The sequence below is a fragment of the Lepus europaeus genome, chromosome 13, assembly GCF_033115175.1.
Source record: "Lepus europaeus isolate LE1 chromosome 13, mLepTim1.pri, whole genome shotgun sequence".
Classification (NCBI taxonomy): domain Eukaryota; kingdom Metazoa; phylum Chordata; class Mammalia; order Lagomorpha; family Leporidae; genus Lepus; species Lepus europaeus.
In genome coordinates this window covers 65,992,007-66,019,075 of record NC_084839.1, presented here as the reverse complement: position 1 = coordinate 66,019,075, position 27,069 = coordinate 65,992,007, and the positions used below count along the sequence as shown (strand labels likewise).

At 45.2% G+C, this 27,069-nt stretch overlaps 2 protein-coding genes and 1 pseudogene across 11 annotated transcripts in view; all 3 read left to right on the top strand.

Moving 5' to 3' along the window:
• Window positions 1-10,903, top strand: part of TIA1 (TIA1 cytotoxic granule associated RNA binding protein) — a 40,822-nt gene extending 29,919 nt beyond the window's left edge. For 4 of the 10 annotated variants that reach the window (XM_062209602.1, XM_062209598.1, XM_062209593.1 and 1 more), the window contains 6 exons: window positions 3,994-4,102; window positions 4,498-4,593; window positions 4,709-4,793; window positions 5,423-5,546; window positions 6,372-6,517; window positions 9,435-10,903. In XM_062209602.1, the coding sequence (XP_062065586.1) occupies window positions 3,994-4,102; window positions 4,498-4,593; window positions 4,709-4,793; window positions 5,423-5,546; window positions 6,372-6,517; window positions 9,435-9,591 (717 nt within the window). In that variant the 3' untranslated portion in view covers window positions 9,592-10,903. Of the gene's footprint in view, window positions 1-3,993; window positions 4,236-4,497; window positions 4,594-4,708; window positions 4,794-5,422; window positions 5,547-6,371; window positions 6,518-9,430 lie in introns of those variants that run through there. The other 6 variants (XM_062209600.1, XM_062209596.1, XM_062209599.1 and 3 more) reach the window with 4 other exon arrangements.
• Window positions 10,904-16,828: 5,925 nt separating this feature from the next.
• Window positions 16,829-24,932, top strand: LOC133772353 (acetyl-CoA acetyltransferase, cytosolic-like; annotated as a pseudogene).
• Window positions 16,867-27,069, top strand: part of C13H2orf42 (chromosome 13 C2orf42 homolog) — a 49,432-nt gene continuing 39,229 nt past the window's right edge. Inside the window, 1 exon segment of the mRNA XM_062209592.1 lies at window positions 16,867-17,012. The gene's annotated coding sequence lies outside the window, so the exon portion shown is untranslated.

The following is a 27,069-nucleotide window of genomic DNA, read 5'->3' as shown; positions in this document are numbered from 1 at the left end:
TACATCTGTTTCCCGCTATGCCAAATAGTGTCAAACTGCCATGATTTTTCTAGTTCCTGTGTCTACTTGCATTGTAGTACTATCTGATTATTCCTAACTGAACTTTGACTACCCAGATATTTGTTGAAATTGCTTGTAATTATTTGCCCAAAATTTACTGTCCACATCAATAATTTGCTCTAAAATGTTTTCATACTTCTTTTCATACTTCACAGATCTAGGCAAGAGAATATAAGTACATAGCTGTATGTTAGCTGTTCTCATAGTATATCTTATGATCAGCTCATTTAAATAAGTTATGCCGTGTAGTCTTACATTCTCTACATGAAGTGAAAACATCAAATAAAGTAGAAAACTCTATGAAGAAAGAAGTCTAAGAAATTGGAGAGGGACTGGCGCTGTGGCGCAGCAGGTTAAAGCCCCAGCCTAAAGTGCCAGCATCCCCTATGAGCACCAGTTCTAATCCCCAGCTGCTCCTCTTCCCATCTCTGCTATGGCCTGGGAAAGCAGTAGAAGATGGCCCAGGTCTTGGGCTCTTGTACCCACTTGGGAGACCTGGAAGAAGCTCCTGGTTCCTGGCTTTGGGTTGGCACAGCTCCTGCCGTTGTAGCCATTTGGGGAGTGAACCAGCGGATGGAAGACCTCTCTCTCTCTCTCTCTCTCTCTCTCTCTCTCTCTACCTCTCTGTAATTCTTTCAAATAAATAAATCTTTTAAAAAAATAAAAAGAAATTGGGAAAACTCACATATTAGAAGGAAGTTGGAAGCAGTTAAAGTATCACAAGATGGTACATGTACCATCTACCAGTTAGGAGATTCTACTTTTCTGAGATATGAAAATGAAAATTATGATAGTGTGGTTGGATCTGCTCTACTGTTAAACATATTGTAATATTTGGGAAAGGAGAAAAATACTCTGTACAATGGGTTTATAACCACAATTAGTATGTGTTCCTTAGAGGATTGATTCATAGGTTTTCAGAATGTTTTTAGTGCTGTTTACATAGTAGGTTGGTGGTTGTAAGTGGACTAGGAACCCCCTTTTCCATTTAAGATTATGGAATAGGTGCTGGTGTTGTGGTGTGGCAGGTGGGGACACTGCCTGCAATGCCGGTGTCCCATATGGACACCAGTTTGAGTCTTGGTTGCTCCACTATCAATCCTGCTCCCTAATGGTGGGGCCAAGAAAGCAAAGGATGATGGCCCAAATCTTTGGCTCCCTACCACCTGTGTCGGAGACCCAGAAGAAGCTCCTGGCTTCAGCCTGGCCCAACCTTGGCTGTTGTGGCCATCTGGAGAGTGAACCAGTGAATGGAAGAGCTCTGTCTCTTTCTCTCCCTCTCTGTCTGTAACTGTAACCTTTCAAAATAAATATATATATTTTTTAAAATTATGGAATATAGGCTTCTGCTATATAAAAATCACTATTGAGTGCATATTTATTAGGAATTAGAGTCAGATGATCTTCATTAAATGTCTCACGCATATCTCAAATTTAACATCTCTTAAATAGAGTTTTTTTCTTTATTCCTCAAACCTGTTGCCCTCTTCTCTCCTAATCTTTCTCTCCATTTCAGTAAATGCTAGTACACTGTCCTTCCAATTTTCCCAAGCAGGAACCCAAGAGTTTTATCTTTGATGGGTCCCATTTTCTTTGCTGTGCCCTCCTCCCAGCCTGAGACCCCAGTTCTGTAGGGTGTTATTTTAGGTTCCATGTGCTATTGCACTGCTCCTGACTGGTAGCATGTTCTTTATCTGGAATATTGCATCAATCTCATGAAGTATCTTTTCTTTTCACTGCCCATATTCCTAAGCCATTCTCTTCCTAGCATTAGGAACAGTCTCCTTAAGACATGAATTAGATTGTAACAATCCTTACTTGAAATCTTTCCATGCCAGAGAAAATCTGTCCAGTCCGTTCTATGGCACTCTTCCTTTTTACTCTCTGGATTCCACTAAAACTAGTCTTCTTTCACATTCTTCTTTCAGATGCATTCCAAACTCTTTCTTGTCTTAACACACTTGGCAATGCTTTTCCATCTTCTGGGGCTTTCTTTCCCATCATTTTGGCTTGGCTAGCTTCTACTCCTCCCAGTCTCAGCTTGACTTCATTCCAAAGAGGACTTCCCTAACCATGCTGTCCAAGTCATTCCCCATGCCCATATCCTCTATCGTAGCATTCCTTTTCAGTCGTGGTACTGACAACAATTTGTAATTATTTTGTTTGTTGGCCAAGAAGAACATGAGATCCATGCAAGAATATAAAAGGACATGTGTGCTTGTTTACCTATATATCTCTCCCTCTTAACCTGGTGCCCAGAAACTAATAACGGCCCCGTGTTTATTTGTTGAATGAATGAAAAACCAACAGCAGTCATAAGTAACCTTGTTGGGTTGTGTAAAATAACATTTTCTTTCATAATAGTCTGAGTTGTTGTATCAAGTTTTTGTTTTGTTTTTTTAAGATTTATTTATCTATTTGAAAGTTAGAGTTACACAGAGAAAGAAGGAAAGGCATAGAGGGAGGTCTGCTATTCACTGGTTCACTCCCCAATTGGCTGCCATGGGGCCGGCACCGTGGCTCACTAGGCTAATCCTCCACCTGCGGCGCCAGCACCCTGGGTTCTAGTCCTGGCTGGGGCACCGGATTCTGTCCCGGTTGCTCCTCTTCCAGTCCAGCTCTCTGCTATGGCCCGGGAAGGCAGTGGAGGATGGCCCAAGTGCTTGGGCCCTGCACCTGCATGGGAGACCAGGAGGAAGCACCTGGCTCCTGGCTTCGGATTGGCGCAGCGCGCCGGCCGTAGTGGCCCTTTAGGGGGTGAACCAACAGAAGGAAGACCTTTTTCTCTGTCTTTCTCTCTCGCTGTCTAACTCTGCCTGTTTAAAAAAAAAAAAAAATTGGCTGCGATGGTTGGAGCTGTGCCGATCCGAAGCCAGGAGCCAGGAGCCTCTTCCGGGTCTCCCACGTGGGTTTAGGGGCCCAAGGACTTGAACCGGTGCCCATATGGGATGCCGGCACTTTAGGTGGCAGCTTTACCTGCTACGCACAGCACCAGCCCCAACTTTTTTTTTTTTTTTTTTTGGAAAGATTTTTCGAGTTAGAGTTACAGACAGAGAGAGGGAGAGACAGAGAGAAAGGTCTTCCATCCACTCTCTCACTCCCTATATGGCTGCAATGGCTGGAGCTGAGCTGATCTGAAGCCAGGAGCCAGGAGTTTCTTCCAGGTCTCCCTTGCATGTGCGGAGGGTCCAAGCACTAAGGGTATCCTCCATTGCTTTCCCAGGCCATAGCAGAGAGCTGGATCAGAAGAGGAGTAGCCAGGACACGAACCAGTGCCCATATAGGATTCCAGTGCCGCAGACATAGGCTTAGCCCACTATACCACAGCACCAGCCCTGTTGTATGAACTTTATGAAAGCTACCTCATCAGGACTTTTGGGCTTAGGACTTTCAGATGATTGACATTCCCAGTGTCTGATATCCAAATAAAATAAAGATGTTTTCATACAGCTGTTAAGTCACTGCTTGAGATTCCCACATCCCGTATCAAGTGGCTGGTTCAGGTCCCAGCTTCCCAGCTTCTGATGCACTCTACTGCTGATGCGCATCCTGGGAGGCAACAGTGATGGCTCAAATGCCTGGGTCCCTGCCACCCACATGGGAGACCCGGATTGAGGTCTAGGCTTCAGGTTGTAGCCTGTCAGGGCCCTGGCTGTGGCGGGCATTTGAAAGGAGTGTAGCAGTGGGTGGAAGATTCTCCCCATCTGTCTCTTGTTTCTTCAGATGAAATGAAAATAAATGAACAAAAAGGATTTTTGAAAAGGAAAGATACGTAGCATCATTGCATTTTAGGAAGGCTATCTTCTGTTGTCTATTCCATACAGCATTTTTACTTAAAAATCTTATGTAAAGTGCCAGCTTGTTGCTACTGCTAACAGTTGTCCTAACATCAACTAATGGTGGCTTCTTTGTCCTTTCTCATGTGCGGAACAGGATGCTGAAAACGCCATTCAGCAGATGGGTGGCCAGTGGCTTGGTGGAAGACAAATCAGAACTAACTGGGCAACCCGAAAGCCTCCAGCTCCAAAGAGTACATATGAGTGTAGGTGTATTGGAGAAGAAAAGGAAATGTGGAATTTTGGAGAAAAATACACTAGATTTTAAATGTTAGAGCTGTTCCCGGAGACTTATTGCAGAAATAGATGAGAAGCAAATCAAGACTACTGTTCAAAAATGTACTTAGTTTTCATTTTTGTAATTATAAATAATAAGTTATATTATTTCTAATGTCAAGTCTCCTATTAAGTAGAGAGTACTGGGTGATGTTTTAGACATTCTTGGGGGAGGTTTTATCCTGAACTCAAATGTAGTATGTATTATGTAAACATTTTGGTCAAGGTAAATGTTACCATTTACAGTGGTATAGTCAATATTGCTTTTCTTTTTTTGGACATTTTATTTCATGTATTAAAAATAGAAAACTTTTTCTTTCCTCAGCAAACACCAAACAGTTATCATATGATGAGGTTGTAAACCAATCTAGTCCAAGCAATTGTACTGTGTACTGCGGAGGTGTTACTTCGGGGCTAACAGGTATGGGAGCTTTACCTGTGTGGCATCTTGAAATTAATTTATAAATGGAGAAATTTAATATTTGTAGTATCTTTGTGTAATGTGGTTTCTTTTGTTTTTCTTTTTGTCCCAACAGAACAACTAATGCGTCAGACTTTTTCACCATTTGGACAAATAATGGAAATTCGAGTCTTTCCAGATAAAGGATATTCATTTGTTCGGTAGGGGTGGTTTTTTTGTTTCTAAAACATTTTGCCTCTAAATAACTTTGGAATATTTAGCTTCATGGTTTTCTTTCTTTTCATTCTTTCTTTCTTTTTTTTTTTTTTTTTTTTTTTAGATTGATTTATTTATTTGAAAGGCAGAGTTACAGAGAGGTAGAGACAGAGAGGTCTTCCATTCACTGGTTCACTGCCCGAATGGCCACAATGGGTGGAGCTGCACTGATCCAAGCCAAGAGCCTGGAGCTTCTTTCCGGTCTCCCACGTGGGTGCAGGGGCCCAAGGACTTGAGCGATCGGAAATGGAACAGCCAGGACCCGAACCGGCACCCATATGGGATGCCAGCGCCGCAGGCAGCAGCTTTCTGCACTACACCACAGTGGTGGCCCCTGCCCCCACCTCCTTTTTTTTTTTTTCTCCATTACTCCCTCCTTTGAACATAAGACCAGTGAAAGGCATCCTCCATTAAAACAAGTTTCTCTAGAACTACAAGATCTTTGGAAAAAATAGCAAAGGAAATCTGACATTTTTATTGATTATATGCAAACTGCTTGTTTTACTTCAGGCTCACCTTGATTTATAAAAATACATTTTATTTTCATAAATACTCTTAATACTGTTTTCAACAGGTTCAACTCCCATGAAAGTGCGGCACATGCGATTGTTTCTGTTAATGGAACCACCATCGAAGGCCATGTCGTGAAATGCTACTGGGGCAAAGAAACTCTTGACATGATCAATCCTGTGCAACAGGTGAGGGCCTTCAGCTCTGGGAGGTGTCGTGGGTTTGATAGCGAGGTGATTTTTAAATGAGGTTTATTGATAATCCTTATTTACATTTCTAGTTCAAGTGAGAGCATGTGAGGGCTCTTCCTCCATGCACTGTAGCTCCGGAGTGGTGTTCATGGACTACAGTGGTAATGTGAGGAGTGTGACTGCCTCAGCTGATTCATGCTCACACAATGAATTTTAAAATGCTCCGACAAACCTAACGGATTATTACATTTTTTTTTTTATACTTGGTAGATTTATTCATGTACTATTTGGAGAACTCAGAAGAATGTTTGACTCAACTGAAACAAAAATGAAGATATAAATACATATAGAGGGTCCTGGCATTTTCTTCCAGATGTAGCTGCCTTTTGTTTTCCAGGCAGCTGTGGTGGTTCCAACTTGGTCCCAAAAAGCTTTTATTAAGGATTTGTAAATAGAACACAGAGATGGGCGTAAGAAAATCCTAATTTACAGGTTTAATTTAACCTGAATATAGGACTCAGTAATCTTCATAAGTAGTATACCAGACACTTAAACATTATACTAAGTTTAATATCTTACTAAGGCATTACCTGCTACTTTACAAAGACTGTGCCATTCAGAGCATCACCATAGTGTTAGTAGAAGTATTGCCTCACTTTATTTTTTCCCGCAGTCACTTGCTAAACTCCTGTTTATCCTGTCATTTTAATTATAATTGTGCCCTATGTGTTTTGGCTAAGTATTAGTGATGTATTAGGACTGATTGTAAATACAGATAACTTAAATTAATACTAAATGATCTATTGTAATTTTACTTAATAGCAGAATCAAATTGGATATCCACAAGCTTATGGCCAGTGGGGCCAGTGGTATGGAAATGCACAACAGATTGGTCAGTACATGCCTAACGGCTGGCAAGTACCTGCATATGGAATGTACGGCCAGGCCTGGAACCAGCAGGGGTTTAAGTAAGCACGTTTGATCTTTTCTTTTACTAACCTTTGAAGACGTCAAAGGAAATTTTATAGTTTTAAATATTTCTCTAAAAATTTACCTAGAAATATGTTGTTTTGAATTGAACCAGTCATAAATTTAGATAATGGATAAGCTAATTTTTTATAAGAAAAGCAGTTTAGTAATTGTTAAGCTTTTTGTGTGACTAATGGTGACTTAGCCATGCTTAGGTGCTTCTATTAATGCTAGTTTTATTATGCTTCATTTTTTCTTTGCAGAAGGATTTATTTGTATACTTTTTTTTGACAGGCAGAGTGGACAGTGAGAGAGAGAGACAGAGAGAAAGGTCTTCCTTTTGCCGTTGGTTCACCCTCCAATGGCCGCCGCGGTAGGCGCGCTGCGGCCGGTGCACCGCGCTGATCCGATGGCAGGAGCCAGGTGCTTCTCCTGGTCTCCCATGGGGTGCAGGGCCCAAGGACTTGGGCCATCCTCCACTGCACTCCCTGGCCAGAACAGAGAGCTGGCCTGGAAGAGGGGCAACCGGGACAGGATCGGTGCCCCGACCGGGACTAGAACCCGGTGTGCCAGCGCCACAAGGCGGAGGATTAGCCTAGTGAGCCGCGGCGCCAGCCTATTTGTATACTATTAACATATCAAGATTCCTTATATTCCTGGCATTATACCATTTCTGATTTCTTAAAAAATATTTGTCTATTTGAAAGGCGGAGTTACAGAGGTAGAAGCAGAGAAAGAGAGAGAGAGATATCTTCCATCTGCTGGTCCACTCCCCAAATGGACACAGTAGCGAGAGATGGGCCCATTCGAAGCCAGGAACCAGGAGCTTCCTCCGGGTCTCCCACATGGGTGCAGGGGCCCAAGCAATTGGGCCCTCTTCTGCTTTCCCAGGCCACAACAGAGAGCTGGATCAGAAGTGGAGCAGCTGGGACTCGAACAAGCGCCAATATGGGATGCCAGCACTGTAGGCAGTAGCTTTACCCACTACACCACTGTGCCGAACCCCATTGTTTATTTTATTTGAAGGAGTTACAAAGAGAGATCTTCCATCCTCTGGTTCATTCCCCAAATGACCACAATGGCCCAAGCTGGGCCAGGCCAAAGCCAGGAGCCAGGAGCTTATTCCAGGCCCCCACAAGCTCTGAGGCCATCCTCTGCTGCTTTCTTAGGTACATTAGCAGGGAGCTGGATCAGAAGTGGAGCAGCCACAACTTGAACCAGTGCCCATATTTGATGTTGGTGTCATGGGTGACAGCCTTACTCGCTGTGCCACAGTGCCAGCTCCTTTTTCTTTCTTTCTTTTTTTTTTTTTTAAGATTTTATGCCTTTTTTTTGTTTAAATTTCTGATGGGGGAAACTGAAAATAAAAATACTTTTCAGTTTTAAAAACAATCTTGTGTTTGTAATGTTGAGAAAATATATGAGCTTACATATACTTATTTCTTTGAGTAAAATAAAAGTTAGCTCTGTGCCAGATGATCAAATTTTTTTCAGGTAGTAGCTGGGTGAATGTACATACAACCCAGGTAGAGATGAGAGATAGGTGTTTCTGAATTCAAAGGGAATAAATATATGTGTGTGTTTTTGTTGTTGTTGTTATAATTTATTTAAAGATTTATTTATTTATTTGAAAGTCAGAGTTACACAGAGAAGGAAAGACAGAGAGAGAGGTCTTCCATCCATTGGTTCACTCCCCAGTTGGCCACAATGGCTGGAGCTGCACCAATCCAAAGCCAGGAGCCAGGAGCTTCCTCTGGGTCTCCCACACAGCTGCAGGGGCCCAAGGACCTGGGCCATCTTCTACTGCTTTCCCAGGCCATAGCAGAGAGCTGGATCAGAAGTGGAGCAGCCAGGACTCGAAGCAGTGCCCATATAGGATGCCAGCACTGCAGGCGGTGGCTTTACCTGCTACACCACAGTGCCGGCCCCAGAGTAAATATATGTTAAGAGTATCTTTTTTTTTTTTAAGACTTTGGATTTTTTTAGTTTTTATTTTTAGTTTTAAGATTGATTTATGGGCCGGCGCTGTGGCTCAATAGGCTAATCCTCCGCCTTGCGGCGCCGGCACACCAGGTTCTAGTCCCGGTCGGGGCGCCGGATTCTGTCCCGGTTGCCCCTCTTCCAGGCCAGCTCTCTGCTGTGGCCTGGGAGTGCAGTGGAGGATGGCCCAAGTCCTTGGGCCCTGCACCCCATGGGAGACCAGGAGAAGCACCTGGCTCCTGCCATCGGCTCAGTACAGCGCACCGGCTGCGGCAGCCATTGGAGGGTGAACCAACGGCAAAGGAAGACCTTTCTCTCTGTCTCTCTCTCTCTCTCTCACTGTCCACTCTGACTGTTAAAAATATAAAAAAATAAAAAACATTGATTTATTTGAAAGGCAGAGTTACGGAGAGAGAGGAAGAGATTCCATCGGCTGGTTCACTCCCCAAATGGCTGCAATGGCCGGAAATGGGCCATTCTGAAGCCAGGAGCCAGGAGATTCTTCCACGTTTCCCACTCTGGTGAAGAGGCGCAAGTACTTGGGCCATCTTCCATTGCTTTCTTAGATGCATTTAGCAGTGAGCTGAATCAGAATTGGAGCAGGCAGGTCTTGAGCCACCCATAGCGGGTGCTGGCATCACAGGTGGTGGCTTTACCCATTCCACCACAGCACTGGCCCCAAGGGTATTTTTTTTTTTTTAGCTGTAATTTCTAACAAAATGAAACTGCCTACACTAGACTATGAGGATACTTGCTTTTACAAGGAGAAACTTCCACTTTTACCCTTGGTTTGCGTAACATGGCATTTACTGTTGTGTTGGGATTTTTTTAAAGTAGGTTTCCCCTTTCCCAGTGCATTGCTGTTGCATTACATGGTTTTAATCAGTGCGTTCCCCTTCCCCTCTGCTTCTTTCCTTCACATTCTCCCCCAGCCAGACGCAGTCTTCCGCACCGTGGATGGGGCCAAACTACGGCGTGCAGCCGCCTCCTGGCCAGAACGGCAGCATGCTACCGAGCCAGCCTGCAGGCTACCGAGTGGCTGGGTATGAAACCCAGTGAAAGAGGACTCCAGAAGCTAAAGCCAGTGGCTTGAGGCTACAGGGAGCATAGTAAAGCCGTTGTTTACTTAAAGATTTATCAAATCAGTCAGTGCAAATGTCAGATACAGTGTATTTATTTAAAAGATTCATTTTTTAATCATGAAATTACTTATCATCCACATTGTTTTAAAAAAGAAACAAGATGCTGGATGTCTGCCAATTTTTGCCTTCATGACCTTTTTTGATAAAGTTTCTCAGATCCTTGTTTCAAATACAATTGCAGGGATTGCTGCCACTTTTGAAAAATTAAGAGGCAGAAAATTGCACAATGTTGAACTTTTCTCCGCTAAAGTAGTGTGCAGTTCTAGTTTGCATTCCTAATATGATTTAAAACATGTAATATAAAGATGTAAAAAAAAAAAAAAGAAAGAAAAACCAAAACTGTGCAAAGTCTAGAAGTTCTTTGTAATCTTCAGCTTGTGCACAATTCTGTTTTAGGTTAAAAAAAAAAGTATTGTTTGAGCTATCCCATTTCCACTGTTATCTCCTTGGGGTTTTTAAATATAAATTATTAGTTTACATCATTTTTGTATTTACATTTTTTTCACAAATTTGTCTTGCCTTATTAAAGTTCTGTAAAATATACTGAGACAGAAAAAAATGATGTTCACTTCGATTGAATACTTTTCTCAGATGGATTGACAATTGCATTCATCTTGTGTTTTATATGAGAAGGTGCCTCAAGAATTCCCTGTTGGATTTGTTTAAAAGGATTTTTATCTTCTGTGATAAACTTTGCTGTGTACCCGGAACTATAAAAACAAAAAAATCTCTGAAATGTGATAAGTTCTCGCGCCATGTTAATTTCATGTGTCAACTTCAACATTTATATGTATTGTTTTATTATGTAAAATGTTTTAGCAAGTTTATATTTTGCACAGTTAGCAAACTTTGTATGTCATTTCCTTCTTAAAGGCATCATGCCGAGTTGACATGAGATTTATAAGGTTTTCAGCTGTTTGCATGTGAATATCAAATACATACTTTGGTAGTCTTTGAATGCAAAGTCATCTGCTCTTGTTTTTCAAGAATTTTGAGACACAAAATTCTATGTAAATGAAATGTGTTAATTTGCCATTTTCTAGTTAGATTTACTTAAAAAGAGTAAATCAACTTAATTTTAATATGTACAGATGATAGCTGTGAAACCGTAGAATATCCTTAGGTCAGGCTTGGGGTTCACTGTGAACTCTAAAATTAGCCTGGAGGACCAGCCAGGCAAAGCATTTTTTAGATGTTCAGAGGCCAAAAGATTTTAAAACACACACACACACACACAAAGGAAAAAAAAAAAAAAAAAAACAACACAGACCTTAAAATCCTACCTCCTTAAACAGCCTTCAAAGAAGAGAATCCTCAGTGCAATCATTATTTTGATGATTTTGGTACCTGTTTTTCTGGAGTTCCTAATTTTGTGCTTTGTCTGGGGTTAATTTTTTTTTTTTTTTTTTTTTTTTTTGGCTGCTTCAAGCATTAAGAGGTTTAACCTCTGATGGCGTTGTTCTAGTTTTGAAATTTCTAGTACATTTCAGAGTTTGTTAGAAGAGTTGTGGGAGATTTCCTTTGGTTTGGTTTTCAGTGAAGGTCACAAGCCTCCTTCCTTGACTCACAGAGAGGAAGGGTCTGGGGGTCCATATTTGAATATTTGGTGGCTTTGAAGACTTTCACTGAGCTCCCAGCATTTGATTTAGGAAGAGAAAAGGCCTGTGGAATTTTCCGTTTACGGGCCTGAATCTTGCAGGGGGGAGCACCTGACTACACTGGTCTCTAAGCCAACACCTGTAAACTAGAGCCCGGGGAGGCAGCTCCTAGTCTGTAGTTCTCTGGAGCTCAATTCTATGCAGTTGTGCTGATGTTTCATTAAGTCACTGTGTATTTTTAAGTATTGATGCATTACACAGTTGTTTTATGGAAGATGAGTACATTTTTTACGTACTTGGAGATAGTATTTCCTTGTTAACTTCTACACATCAGGGCATGCAGCCAAAAGCAGCTGAAATTAAATACTCAGAAAAATCAGGAAGCTGTCTTTTAAATGCTTCTAGCTCATGTTTCCATTTTAGGACCCTTACTATTTTTCTCTTTAAAAAAAAAAAAACAGTTATTTCCTGTACATCTCATGGACTGCAGGGTAAATTATTTGGTAGAAATAACTAATCAGAACAAAAGTGTAGCTTTTCCTTCATTTGGACTGTCTCAAATAGTAACAGTTTTTATTAGCCGGTGTATTTTCAGATTGCACAAATCTTAACATGTACATTGACTTCTCTTTGAGAAGAAAGTAGTAGTAGTCATGATGAGAAGGTTACTACTGAACAAACTCACACTGCTGACTGGTGGAAATCTTAGTGTTAAAAGATTTTTCAGTCTGAAAGTCATACTGGTGTTAATAATCAGGTAAGAGAATCAGAGTTTCATTCTCGGCAATATGCGTTCAGATTTTACTTTCTGGTACTGTAAAGAACTTGAAGTAATTCCCACTTAATGGGTTATTAATCCAGTATTCTTTACCCTGTTTGGATATTAAAGTTCCTTTATGTTTTCTATAACCTGTGGGATCTTCTTGCAGTGATTATTGTGTGTGAGAATTTTTTGTCTAGTTATATTGTTATATTCACTCAGATATTTGTTAATATTTTTCTTATTCCAGAAACCGTGGGTTGCCTTGGTTTACTGTTTAATACTACAAAGAATTGGCACTCTGAAGACTTTTCCAGTTATGAACCCATGGTCTCATTTTTCTTGTTCAGAATGAGATATACAGTCGGTTTTGTCCATGTTCCTTTGATTTGTGTGGTAAGAGTTCTGTTCCATTTGAAAAGGCAGTTGGTAAGGACGAGTTTGCACCTACAGTGCAAGTTAGATATAGGAAGGGCTGTAGGGTGCTCCTGAGAGTACAGTTGAACTAGAAAAGCAAAATGTGATTATAAGAAATAAAACAACAAACGTTTTTAATGAGAGAGTCATGATTTCCAAAAACAGTTTCTTTGTAGGGGATTATTACCTTTTATTGCAATCACTGCATTTTGACTGTTATGTGTAGAATTTGAAGAACATACCTCCAAAACCATGGATTTTAATTTAGGAGCCTTAATAAAATGTCTGAGTGTGTCTTAGTTGAATAGGATATCTTCCTCTGGAGACTGATCCATATGGATATATGGTAAGGAACGAACCAACCATGACACCTGCAAGTGTCAGCAGTAGCATACCTTGAGTATCCTTATTACAGATTTCTGCTTTATTCAGTTTTCTGTAGCACTGGCTTCAGAAATGAGATTTTTCTCATGATTGACATACTAATTACACTATGGCCTTTAAAGTTGGAGGCTAGTATTCTGGTAATGATTCGACTGTACAAGGGGCGGGGGAGTAAACTTTTTACTAGGTTATGGCATATAGAAAACAAAGATTGAGCACACTTTTGCATTCTGGATAAATGAGATCCCAAACTCCTTACCTTTGTTCAGCTCTAGAATACCAATTGCCAGAGTGATAGCCACCAGACAGGTTGTGGGAAGATCTCTGGATGAAAAAACTAAACAACTCCTGGGAGAAAAAGAATATAGGCACTGACATTTGAGGAAACCAACTGGCCACCCATCCCCTGAACTGCTTTAAAAAAAAAAAAAAAAAAAGATTTATTTATTTGAGAGGCAGAGTTACAGACAGGGAGAGACAAGAGAGAGAGGTCTTCCATCCACTGGTTCACTCCCCAAATGGCTGCAACTGCTGTCTGGGCCAGTCTGGAGCCAGGAGCTTCTTCCAGGTCTCCCATGTGGGTGCAGGGGCCCAAACACTTGGGCCATCCTCTGCTACTTTCCCAGTGCATTAGCAGGGAACTGGACCGGAAGTTGAGCAGCCAGGACTCGAACCAGTGCCCATATGGGATGCTGGCCCTGCAGATGGCAGCTTTACCAGCAATGCTACAGCACTGGCCTACAACTATCTCTTTAACAGTTCCAGACATTCTAGACAGTTCCAGTATTCTAGACAGTAGTTACTGATAGGAATAAAAATTAAAATCCCTACTCTTACAGAATTTATCAGTGGTAAAAAGCTTATTTATGCTTTTTTTTTTTTTTACTAAAATCTTCACAGTGGCCTCATTGCCAAATTTTGCTTTCTAAGTTTTATTTGTAGGTTAATTTTCTAGAGCTGTATTAATGAAAAGGAATACTTAAGTGTTTTGGATCTACTATTTTTTTAAGCTTGTTGATTGGTTTTTGAAGCTTTTGTTTTAATATTTATTTACTTATTTGAAAGGCAGAAAGAAAGAGATTGATCTTCTGTTTCCTGGTTCATTCCCCAAATGGCCACAATCAAAGTGTGATTTTCACCTGACCAAGGAATTTTTTAAATTTTTATTTTTTGAATGTTGCAGAGACAGAGATCTTCCAGCTGCTGGTTCATTCCCCAAACGGCCACAACAGCCAAGGCTGGGCCAGCCGAAGCCAGGACCCAGGAGCTCCATCCAGGTCTCCCACACAGGTGGCAGGGGCCCAAGCTCTTGGACCTTCTTCTACTTCTTTCCAAGGCACATTAACAGGGAGCTGGATTGGAAGTAGATTAGTCAGGGCTCAATTCCAATACAGAATTGTGGCATCATAACACAACGCTGGCCCCACCATTATATCTTGATGCCAGGGATGCTCACTGTGAATTAGTGACTTCGCTCAAGTTCAGATGGTGTGAAGAGCAGGCATACTGTGTCAGAACGTGACTTTAGAATGTTTACAATCCTGCAACTTCCATTTAGAAGAGAGGGCTCACAAGGAGCGTCTGTGCTGGAAACATTTCTTCAGAGGTCCTTCTTTGAAATGGAAGAACCCTGGGTGTTTGGCTTATGACAAAGAAACCTCTAGTTTTTTTATATGCCAGCGCTGTGGCATAGTAGACTATGACTTTGCCTGTGGCACCAGCATCTATATTGGCGCTGGTTCGGTCCTGTCTGTTGCTCTTCCAGTCCAGCTCTCTGCTATGGCCTGGGAAAGGAGTAGAAGATGGCCCAATGCTGGGGCCCCTGCACCAGCATGGGAGACCTGGAAGAAGCTCCCCAATCTGGCTTTGGATCGGCTCAATTGTGATCGTTGCGACCTTTCGGGGAGTGAACCAGTGGATGGAAGGTTGATTAACTCTGCCTCTCAAGGCAATAAATAAATTCTTTAAAAAATATTTATCTTGATCAACCTACCATATATACATCAGTAGCAGCTCCATGCTGTCACCAGTGCATCTGAGCATCTGCGCAGAGCCCTGGGCCATTCATCTGGTGGCTGAATGTCTGTGTCTTGTCCCAGCCAGACCACACGCGTGCCCCATTGGCCTTGTCCCATGACTGCTTCCAAGTCCAATGAACAAATAGTCCTTTATCCCCAGAGTAGGCTCAGAACAGTTGCTGCAGGCGCTGCAGGACCTGAACCCCTCTTAAAACCCAGGTAAATGCCACGGGGAACCAATCCCGCCCCCGAAAGGCTGCTGCAGCCTCTGCTTGGCTGCTTTGCTCGGCCTCACCGTGGCGCAGAGAGGGCGCTACAGCAGCAACGGCATTGGGAATCCAAGAAAAGATGCCAGAAAACTGAGAAACGGGGTTTCTCAGGACAGCTTTCTTTGGATTTTTTTTTTTTTTTTAAGTTATTTGAAAGGCAGAGTTACAGAGATCTTTGATCCGCTGGTTCACGCCCCAAATGGCCTTAGCGGCTGGGGCTGCGCTGATCCAAAGCCAGGAGCTTCTTCCAGGTCTCCCACGCTGGTGCAGGAGTCCAAGGTCTTGGGCCACCCTCTACTGCTTTCCCAGCCACAGCAGAGAGCTGGATCGGAATTGGAGCAGCCGGAACTCGAACTGGTGTCTATATGGGATGCCGCTGCAGCAGGCGGCGGTTTTGCCCGCTAAGCTAACAGCGCCATCTGGCGTTGCAGGATCATTAACAACATCCATGGCCTCCATTCCCTAGACAACAATAACAGCGCTCCCAGTTGAGAGAGAGACTGCTTTGAACCATCAGTTGGCACCGATATGATCATAAACCAGGCATGGAAAACACACATTATTGTCAGAATTCAATCAGGTGGTCCTGGACATACCGATGAGCACTTTTAAAACTTATCATTGAAAAGGAAGTAAGGCTGAAAAGTCTTCTGGAAAAACTGTGGTCCTCTCTCCCCCTTCCTACTGTTTAAGGAACAATCTTACTCCTGGAATGGATCACTTCTCCATAGACTTGGGAAGATAAAGTCTTCTCAATGGGGAAGCAACCTGTTCACAGCACCACTACTTGTGAGAAGCTAGCCTATGGCCAGGGTACAGAAAATCTCATTACTGGCGTTTCCAGAACACACAGGACTCCCCTGGAAACACACTGTGTTCGCGAGCTGTCTTCAGTCATGAATAACGATCATTTAGATTAATTTTGTTTGATTCCAAGGACCAGAACTAGTATATCCAGGAAGCCAATTTCTTCTTCTTCTTTTTTTTTTTTTCTTTTTGACAGGCAGAGTGGACAGTGAGAGAGAGAGACAGAGAGAAAGGTCTTCCTTTTTGCCGTTGGTTCACCCTCCAATGGCCGCTGCGGTAGGCGCGCTGCGGCCGGCGCATCGTGCTGATCCAAAGGCAGGAGCCAGGTGCTTCTCCTGGTCTCCCATGGGGTGCAGGGTCCAAGCACTTGGGTCATCCTCCACTGCACTCCCTGGCCACAGCAGAGAGCTGGACTGGAAGAGGGGCAACCGGGATATAATCCGGCGCCCCGACCGGGACTAGAACCCGGTGTGCCGGCGCCGCAAGGCGGAGGATTAGCCTGTTGAGTCACGGCACTGGCCCAGGAAGCCAATTTCTAATCATTACAGGGATAACATTTAAGTTACATGTTAAAGCACTGGGGTGGGCATTGTGACAGCAGTTTAGACCACCTCACTTGGGATACCAACATCACATATCAGGGTGCTCAGTTCAAATCCCTATGCCTCTGCTTCCAATCCAGCTGTCGCTAAAGCATCCTGGGAGGCAGCAGGGGAAGGCTGACATCTGCTACTGTAGAAAATCCGGGCGATTTTCCCATCCATTGCTAGTCACACTACTGGGGCTGTGCTGGTGCCTTCCACACAGGCAGGTTCAGCTAGAAACTGTCCAGCAACAGGGAAGTCCCTGAGCGCTGGCGTTTCCAGGTGAGCGTAGGTTCTACCCTCCACCCTCTTGCAATTCTCCGCCGTCTGCAAGAAGAAACTACAACTCCCATGAGACAACGCGAGCCGGGGTGGGCGGGCATTTGCCGCGCGTGGGAGGCTCTGACCAATAACGACTGTCGTTACAGAGAACACTTTGGCCGCGTTTGTAAAAGGCCGCGGCAGGCGAAGAGAGAAGAGGTGAGGGCGGTCATCAGCGAAGGGGCCCCGGGGCCCGCGGGGGGGCGCAGGGCAGGTAAGGGGGCCGCGATGAGAGAGAACTGGGGCGGCGGCGGGACAGGGGTGTAGATCTTGGAATCCCGGAGGAGAGCGTTTCTGAGGAGCAGGGTGCAGGCAGGGTGATGCTTCTCCTTGGGCCTACGGAAGACCGGAAGTGAACGGCCGCTCGGGGAGGATGCCGGGAAGCAGGTCCCGGGAGCTGTGGGTCCCGGAAGCCTTGCGGGCGGTGCGCGTCGCGGTGGCCTGACGCGCTCGACACCTGTCTCCGGGGTTCAGCGGCCTTTCTCCGCTCCTCCGAGGCGGCGCAGGGTTAGCGTGCCCCTGCTTCTTGTGTGTCGACAGGGCATCCAGCAGATTCCAAACTCGAAGTTAGAACCGGCTGCCTCTGACACTTTTGTCGAATCTGAGCCGGTTTCACCCCCTCCCTAAGTGGGTAAAACAGTGTCTTCTTCCCAGGGCGGCGTGAGTGGTTCACGAGGAGCCGCGCAGGAAGGGCTTACTCAGCACGGGGTGCCGCTGTGTACTCGTGGTGGTCGGCTCGCCTCGCCCGGGTGCGCCTCGCCAGCATTAGTCAGCCTCCCCGGTCACACAGGGCCTGGATGAAAAGCCACCGCCGTAGGGAGCCGTCCTGGGCCAACTCGGCCACCACCAGGCGCTCTGCGCCCTCTCGCTCAGGTTTCCAGTAGGAGAGTTGCATTGTTTCCGTCTGCCTGCACTGCCGCCCCCTAACAAGGGATGCTGGTCCATCAAGTTCAACTAGAACGACGCAGCGGCGCGGGAGCCTCTCGCGGGTGTGCCTCCCGCCCGCTCGCGCTGTCTCTTTAACACCGAGAATAGCATGTTCGCACAGAGAATGACCTCTGCTTCCATTGCACAGTGTTTCTTGACACTGTTCCCTAGCAATCCACAGATAGACCTGTTTTTTTACAACTTTATAATCTGTTGTGTGGTGACGGTATAGCTTGTGTAGTCCGTTCTCTCCTGATGAGTTGTTAGGCAGTTTCTCGTGCATTCATGGACAACTTTTTTGAGAGAGGTCTTCCATCCACTGGTTCACCATCTGACAGGAGCTGGACCGATGCAGAGCCAGGAGCCAGGAGCTTCTTCCAGGTCTCCCTCGAAGGTGCAGGGGCCCAAGCACTTGGGCCATCTCCCACTGCTTTTCCCAAGCCATCACAGAGCTGGATCAGAAGCTGAGCAGCCGGGACTGGAACCATTCCCCCCATACGAGATGCCTTTGCTGTAGGTGGCGGCTTTACCTGCCATGCCATAGCTCTGGCCCCTAAGGACAGCTTTTTTTTTTTTTTTTTTTTTAATTAATTGTGTAGACCAATTTTTTTTAAAAAGATTTATTTTATTTATTTGAAAGAGTTACACAGAGAGAGGAGAGGCAGAGAGAGAGAGAGAGGTCTTCCATCCAATGGCTGGAGCTGCGCCGACCGGAAGGAGGAGCCAGGAGCTTCCTCCAGGTCTCCCTCGCAGGTGCAGGGGCCCAAGGACTTGGGCCATCTTCTACTGCTTTCCCAGGCCACAGCAGAGAGCTATGTCGGAAGAAGAGCAGCCAGGTCTCAAACCGGCGCCCATATGGGATGCCGGTGCTTCAGGCCAGAGCTGAACCACAGCACTGGCTGGACATCTTTTAAAGTCAGTGTCACTGTAGGTACCAGGAACACGTGTGAAGCTGTAACTCATGAAATCTGAGAACTGAGATGGGTAGGACGAAGGATGTGCTTTATTTATATTTACGTTCCTTCAGAGACAATGTGGAGTGCCTCTTCCTGCACTGATAAGTTTCAGTTTGTTACTTGCCAAAGTGGTATCTTGTTTTAATTTGCTTCTTGCTTATTGTAAGGTTAAATAACTCTCTCTTCAGGTCATTTATCCATTTTTCTGAAAGATTTGTGGGTTTTTTTTGTTTTTGTTTTTGTTTTTCTGTTGATTTGTGGAGACTTTTATTTCGGGAAATAAGCCCTTTGGTATTTGGATTTCAGAGTTTTTTTGCTCTTTTTAAAAATAACGTCTTTAGGGACGGACGTTGTGGTATATTAGGTTAAGCCTCCACCTGCCACACAGCAATGCTCCCGGTTTAAGTCCTGGCTGCTCTACTTCCAATTCAGCTCCCTGCTAATGTTCCTCGGAAAGCAGCAGAGGATGGCCCGGGTGCTTGGCACCTGCACCCACGTGGGAGACCCCATAGGAAGCTCCAGGCTCCTGGGCTCCTGGCTTCGGCATGGCACAGACCCAGCCATTGCAGCCGTCTGGGGAGTGAACTAACAAATGGGCAGAATCTTTCTCTTTGTCTCCCTCTGTAACTCTGCCTTTCAAATAAATTAAAAAATAATAAAATAATAAAAAAAACTTGGGCCATCCTTGACTTAAAAAAAAATCTTTATTGAATATTATTCATATCACAAAAAATTCATACTCTTTAAAAAAGATTTATTTATTTACTTGAAAGGCAAAGCGACAGAGAGAGGAAAAGAGCGAGATCTTCCATCCACTAGTTCACTCTCCGAAAGGCTGCAGTAGCCACGGCTGGGCCAGGCTGAAGCCAGAAACCAGGAGCTCCATCCCATCTCCCACATGAGTGGCACACGCCCGAGTACTTGATCCATCATCGGCTGTTTCCCAGTCATATTAGCAAGCAGATGGATGGCAGGCAGAGCAGTCAGGACTCCAGGAGGCTGCAGTGTCCAAGGCTGGGCCAGAACAAAGCCAGGAGCCAGGACGTTCATCGAGTTTCTCACATGGATGCAGGGACCCAAGCCCTTGGGCCATCTTCACTGCTTTCCCTGTGCATTAACAAGAAGCTGGACTGGAAGTAGAGCAGCTGGGACTTGAATTGGCACCCAAATGGAATGCTGGCATTGCAGCAGTGGCTTGACCTGCTATGCCACAATGCCATCCCCCTCCCACCCTCTTTTAAAGATGTATTTATTTTTTGAAAGGCAGAGAGAGCCGGCACCGCGGCTCACTAGGCTAATCCTCCGCCTTGCGGTGCCAGCAGGTTCTAGTCCCGGTCGGGGCGCCGGATTCTGTCCCGGTTGCCCTCTTTCAGGCCAGCTCTCTGCTAAGGCCAGGGAGTGCAGTGGAGGATGGCCCAAGCTTGGGCCCTGCACCCAATGGGAGACCAGGAGAAGCACCTGGCTCCTGCCTTCGGGTCAGCGTGGTGCGCTGGCCGCGGTGGCCATTGGAGGGTGAACCAACAGCAAAAGGAAGACCTTTCTCTCTGTCTCTCTCTCACTGTCCACTCTGCCTGTCAAAAAAAATAATAAATAATTTTTTAAAAAAACAGTCTGTACATCACAGAAAGTACAGTACTGAAAAAATTATATATAAAAAAAAAGAAAGGCAGAGAGAGAGTGAGAGTGTGTTCTTCCATCCACTGGTTCACTCCCCAAATGACCACAATAGCCAGTGCTGGGCCAGGCCAAAGCCAGGATCCTGGAACTCCATCCAGATCTCCAGCGTGGGCAGCAGGGATCCAGGCACTCAGGCTGTCTTCCGCTGGTTTCCCAGGCACATGAGCAGGGAGCTAGATGGGAAGTATAGCAGCCAGGACTCGAACCAGCACTCATGTGGGATGCTGGTGCCTCAGGTGGCAGTTTAACCTGCTCCTCTGCAAAACCAGCCCCAGCTGTGAAAGCATTTTATTTTTAAAGTATTATGTCATGGCCGGCGCCATGGCTCACTAGGCTAATCCTCCGCCTGTGGCGCCAGCACCTCGGGTTCTAGTCCTGGTTGGGGCACTGGGTTCTGTCCCGGTTGCTCCTCTTCCAGTCCAGCTCTCTGCTGTAGCTCGGGAAGGCAGTAGAGGATGGCCCAAGTGCTTGGGCCCTGCACACCCGCATGGGAGACCAGGAGGAAGCACCTGGCTCCTGGCTTCGGATCAGCGCAGCTGCGATTGGTGCAGCACGCTGTTGCGCTATCTGTAGCGGCCATTTGCAGGGTGAACCAATGGAAGGAAGACCTTTCTCTGTCTCTCTCTATCACTGTCTAACTCTGCCTGTCAAAAAAAAAAAAAAGTAAGTATTATGTCATATAGATATACCATAAGTCATTTAACTAATTCCTTCTTGAGAGATCTTATGTAATTTCTAATGTTTTGCTGTTAGGAAAATGCTTCCATGATTAACTTTGTATTTCACACATGTGGGAATCTACATATAAGATAAATTCACATTAGTGAAAATGCTTGGTCAAAAGGAATATACAGAGGCAATATCACTGAAGTACAAATTTAGGACATTTTATCATATAAGTGACTCTTCAATATTGTTCAGTATTGCCAAGATTATGAAAAACAAGGAAAAACCAGAAACTCTCCAATGGAATGAGATCAGAGAGACAGGATGATTACATGTTCTGTGGCTGAGAATAGCAAGGGAACTCTCCTGAGCTCACAGCTTATTGTGAAAACAAGTTACCTGTCCCACCCTTAGCCGGCAAGACAGGATGGAGGATTGTGAATGAGCTCTTTTGATGGCTTTTGTCCCCGCCTGGTAACTGAATGCCAATCTGATTGTCAAGTTTTTTTTTTTTTTTCCCTTCAAATTAATGCTTAAAAAATCCGACTACCACCAGTCCCTTTGGGTTTTGCTCTTTTGGAAGCCTCCCTCCACACTGCTCTGGCTGGAAGTCCTTGATTCTAATACTTTTAAGTCTCTAAATAAATAAATAATGTTATCTGGTATCTTAAATTGGATTTTTTTTTTTTTTTTTGACAGGCAGAGTGGACAGTGAGAGACAGAGAGAAAGGTCTTCCTTTTGCCGTTGGTTCACCCTCCAATGGCCGCCGCGGTAGCGTGCTGCGGCCGGCGCACCGCGCTGTTCCGATGGCAGGAGCCAGGTGCTTCTCCTGGTCTCCCATGGGGTGCAGGGCCCAAGCACTTGGGCCATCCTCCACTGCACTCCCTGGCCACAGCAGAGAGCTGGCCTGGAAGAGGGGCAACCGGGACAGGATCGGTGCCCCGACCAGGACTAGAACCCGGTGTGCCGGCGCCGCAAGGCGGAGGATTAGCCTGTTGAGCCACGGCGCCGGCCCTAAATTGGATCTTGGAACAGAAAAAAGGGCAAAATCAAAAATTTTGTTAATGATAATATGCTAGTGTTGGGTTCCTATTTTTGACAAATGTCCTGTGGTAAAATAGGATGTTAACATCAGGGGAAACTGAGTGAGGAGAGGCTGGGAGCTCTGTTCTATCTGCAGCTTCTATGAAAATCTAGAATTATTCTAAAATAAAAAGCTTACTCTTTTCTTCTCCTTCTTCTTCCTTTCCTTCTTCTTCTCCTTCATTTGAAAGAGGCAGAGTTATAGACAGAGAGGGAGAGACAGAGAGAAAAGTCTTCCATCTGCTGGTTCATTCCCCAAATGGCTGCAACGGCTGGAGCCAGGAGCTTCTTCTGGGTCTCCCACATGGGTGCTGGAGCCCAAGGACTTGGGCCATCTTCCGCTGCTTTCCCAGGCCATTAGCAGAGATCTGAATCAGAAGAGGAGTAGCTGGGGCACAAACCACCACCCATATGGGATGCTGGCGCTGCAGGCAGCAGCTTAGCCCACTATACCACAGTGCCAAAGCTTATTCTTTTTAAAAATAATTAATCCAAGAAGGAGAGAGAGAGAGCTCTCATCCATTAGTCCATTGACCAGACACTAGACACTAGGGATGGCTAGGGCTGGGCCAAAGGTAGAGCCAGGATTTAGGAACTAGGAACCTAATCCAGGTCTCCCATGTGGGTGGCAGGAACTGAACCACTTGAGCTGTCTGCACTTGCTCCCAGGATCCATGTTAGTGAGAAGCAGGAGGCGGAAGCCAGAGCTGGGACTGAAGCCTGGGCATTCCAGTGTGGGCCATGGGCATCTGAACAGCTGGGCCAAATGCCTGCCCCCAAAGTTTACTCTTTTAAAGAAAGGACATTAGTGGAAAAAACTGGTAAATCCAAGTAAAGCCTGCAATAGAGCTTATAGCATAGCACTAGGAAAACCTTATTTTTGACAAATATCCCATGAGATGTTAATATTTGGGGAAAAGTATACAGGCGTTCTCTGTACTATCTTTGTAACTTTTCTATAAATCTAAAATTAATCAAAAATTGAAAGTTTTTATCAAAAAAATGCAGTTATAATTTTGAAAGTTACCAACAAATTACCCTCTACAGGACATAATACAAAAAGTCGTAGTGAGCAAAGATGAAAGAGTAGAATTCTCATGCTGGTGCTAAAGCTATAGTGTTTGTTTTTTAAAGATTTATTTATCTATTCGAAAGTCAGAGTTACACAGAGAGAGGAGAGGCAGAGAGGGAGAGAGAGAGAGAGAGAGGTCTTCCATCTGATGGTTCACTCCCCAATCGGCTGCAACAGCCAGAGCTGGGCTGACCAGGAGCCAGGAGCTTCTTCTGGGTCTCCCACGTGGGTGCAGGAGACCAAGGAGTTGGGCCATCTTCTACTGCTTTCCCAGGCCATAGCAGAGAGCTGGATCAGAAGTGGAGCAGCTGGGATGCAAACCTGTGCTCATATGGGATGCCGGTGCTTCAGGCCAGGGCATTAACCTGCAGCGCCACAACGTCGGCCCCTGAAGAGTTTTCTTTTTAAATATGTATTTATGTGACTGATTTGTGGCACAGTGGATTAAGCTGTTGCTTGCAACCCCAGCATCCCATTGGAGTGCTGGTTCGAGTCCCAGCTGTTCCATTTCTGATCTAGTGCCAGCTAATGCTCCTGGGAAAGCGGTGGATGGGCAGCTTCCGAGCCCCCAGGGAAGGGCTACAGTGGCAGGAGAGGTGGTTGTGGTAGGGTGAGTGCAGGCTGGGACCCCATGATCATCATCTTGGTGGTATAGACCATGATAGGCTGTTAAAGTAGTGCCGTGTCTGCTGTTCCTGTCTAGGACCTGGGCTCAGCTCTCATCAAAGCAGTCTTGAAGAGGGCCACTGTGGCTCCTGAGGTCATAGTTGGACATGTTTGGGCAGCAGGATGTGGGCAGAATCCACAACCCATTGTGGGTGCAAGAATTCCCTACTCTGTCCTAGCCTGGAACTGCCAAATGGTCTGTGGGTCAGACCTAAAAACTGATGCCTTGCAGCCCAGTCAATAGGGGTAGGAGACTCCACATTGTGGTTGCCAGAGGTGTGGAGAGTGTGAGCAAGGCGCCTCACTTGGTTCCCTTGGGCGCAGGAGTCCAGGTTGGTAAGACGCATACCATGTGCCAGCCTCACCGATGCTTTTAACAACTATCACATGGGATTACAGCTGAAAATGTAGCCAAACAATGGCAAGAAATCAGGACAAGGTTGCAGTCCCAGAATGGGACAGAGAGAGCACAGAAAGCTGGCCATTTGGACAGATTTTACCAATTGTTGTGTCTTCGAGAAAAGGACTTATTGAAGTTAAAACAGATGAGTCTCCTCACCACAGGAGTAACACATAGGCCCTGTCCAAACTAGGGCCTTACGTTCTTACAGACGGAACGGGAACAGTCACCCCAGCCAATGCTTCAGGAATAATGTTGGCGCTGCCGCCGTGGTTCTCCTGAAGTCAGAAGCTGGCGATTGTGGTTTAGACGTCTAGTACGGATGGTTTCCTGGTCACACACAGTTGTGGGGCTTTCCATTGTGGGAACAGGACCAATTCCAGCAATAAAACAAGCTGTTACAAAAGCAGGCTGGTCACTGGAGGATGTTGACATGTTTGAGATCCATGAAGCCCTTGCAACTATGTCTGCTGCAGTAGCTAAAGGACTTGGCTTTAACCCAGAGAAGGTCAGCATTCAAGGAGGGGCATGGCGTCCGGAGACCATGGCATCCTCCTGGAGCACCTGGTTGTCACATTCTGGTTACCCAGTTACACACATTGGAGAGAACCAGTGGACCTCGTGGCATTGTGGCCCAGTGTGGCAGGAATGGAGTGGGAATAGCAATGTGTGTTCAGAGAGGGTGAAGTCTTAAGAATTAATCAGGCCTCCACTATACTTGAGCCTCATTTCTTTGTAAACTAAAAAGACCAAAGTGAGGATAGAAACTGTTTTCTACTTCATAAGAACTCAAGTTAACAACTCGTTTTTTAATGTGTAATATTTGAGGTATAAGTCAATTCCATCTAATATTGTTATAAATAAAGGAGAAATCAAATCAATTAAAAAAAAAAAAAAAAAAGCAGGCCGGTGCCGTGGCTCAACAGGCTAATCCTCCGCCTTGCGGTGCCGGCACACCAGGTTCTAGTCCCGGTCGGGGCACCGGATTCTGTCCCGGTTGCCCCTCTTCCAGGCCAGCTCTCTGCTATGGCCCAGGAAGGCAGTGGAGGATGGCTCAAGTCCTTGGGCCCTGCACCCTCATGGGAGACCAGCAGAAGCACCTGGCTCCTGCCTTTGGATCAGTGAGATGCACCAGCCGCAGCGGCCATTGGAGGGTGAACCAATGTCAAAGGAAGACCTTTCTCTCTGTCTCTCTCTCTCATTGTCCACTCTGCCTGTCAAAAATTAAAAAAAAAAAAAAAAAGCAGTAGAGGATGGCCTTGGGCCCCTACTACCCACATGGGAAACCAGAGTGTTGTTCCATGCTCCTAGGCTTTGGCCTGGCCCAGCATTGGCTATTGCAGCCATTCAGGGAGTAAACCAGAAGATGGAAGATCTCTCTGTCACTCTGCCTGTCAAATACATAAAAATAAAGTCCTTTTAAAAATTATTTATTGGGGGGGGGGAGGCAGTGCTATAGCGCAGTGGGTTAAAGCCCTGAAGTGCTGGCATCCCTTACCGGCACTGGTTCTAGTCCCAGCTGCTCCTCTTCTAATCCAGCTCTCTGCTATGGCCTGGAATAACAGTAGAAGATGGCCCAAGTCTTTGGATCCCTGCACCCATGTGGGAGACCAGGAAGAAGCTCCTGGCTCCTGGCTTTGGATTGGTGCAGCTCCAGCCGTTGCAGCCATCTGGGGAGTGAACTAGCGGATGGAAGACCTCTCTCTCTGTCTCTGCCTCTCTCTGTAACTCTGCCTTTCAAATGAATAAAATAAATCTTTAAAAAAAATTTTTTTTTGAGAGCTGAAAGATAGAGATAAAGAACTGTTACCAGCCAGTCTACATCCCAAATGCATGCCTTATTCAGTGAGGCTGAAGTCAGGTTTTCCATGTGAGTGGTAGGAACCCAATCACTAAGCCATCACTTAAGGTCTGACTTAACAGGGAGCTGGAGTCAGGAGCTGGAGCCTGGAGTGAATCCGAGTACACCAATATGGGATGCAGGCATACTGACCAGCTTCTTAACTATTGAGCCAAATGCCTGTCCTGCCGTAGATCACCATGATCAACTGGTAAACCAATTCCTTCCTTAATGAGCAGAAATATTTTTCCACTTTAATATTTTAAATAATCAGCAACATAATTTTAGAAATTAATTTTTTGCTAAGTTTATATGTATGTGTGTATATGTATACATATATATATATACACACACACACACATATATATATATATATATGATGTAAGAAACACTGCATGTGGCTTTTTGTGAGTGGAAAAAAGGTCCTGAAGCTCAGAGAGTTCGGGTTTTGATCACAGAGATAACTAGTGATAAAGAGCACACTGAATCCTCCCTGTTCTGACTTTGGAACACCATTCTAAGAACGTCTGGCTGAGTGAGAATCCTTACAAAACAAGGTCACTGAGCTGAGAAGAAAATGCTATATGAGCAGGCTATGCCTCTAGCTTAGTGGGTTTTAACTGGGGTGGTTTTGCCTCCAGAAGACATTTGGCATTATCTGGAGACACTTTTGTCTTTTTGTTGTTGTTGTTGTTGTTGTTGTTGTTAGAGATTTATTTATTTGAAAGTCAGAGGTACAGAGAGAGAGGGGGAGACAGAGATCTTCTATCCACTGGTTCAATCCCCAAATGTCTGCAGCGGCTAAAGCTGGGCCAGGACAAAGCCAGGAGGTTCATCTGGTCTCCCACATGGGTGCAGGGGCCCAGGCACTTGGGCCATCTTCCACTGCTTTCCCAGGCCATTAGCAGAGAGCTGGATTGGAAATGGAGCAGCCGGAACTCGAACCAGCACGCATATGGGATGGGGGCACTACAGATGGTGGT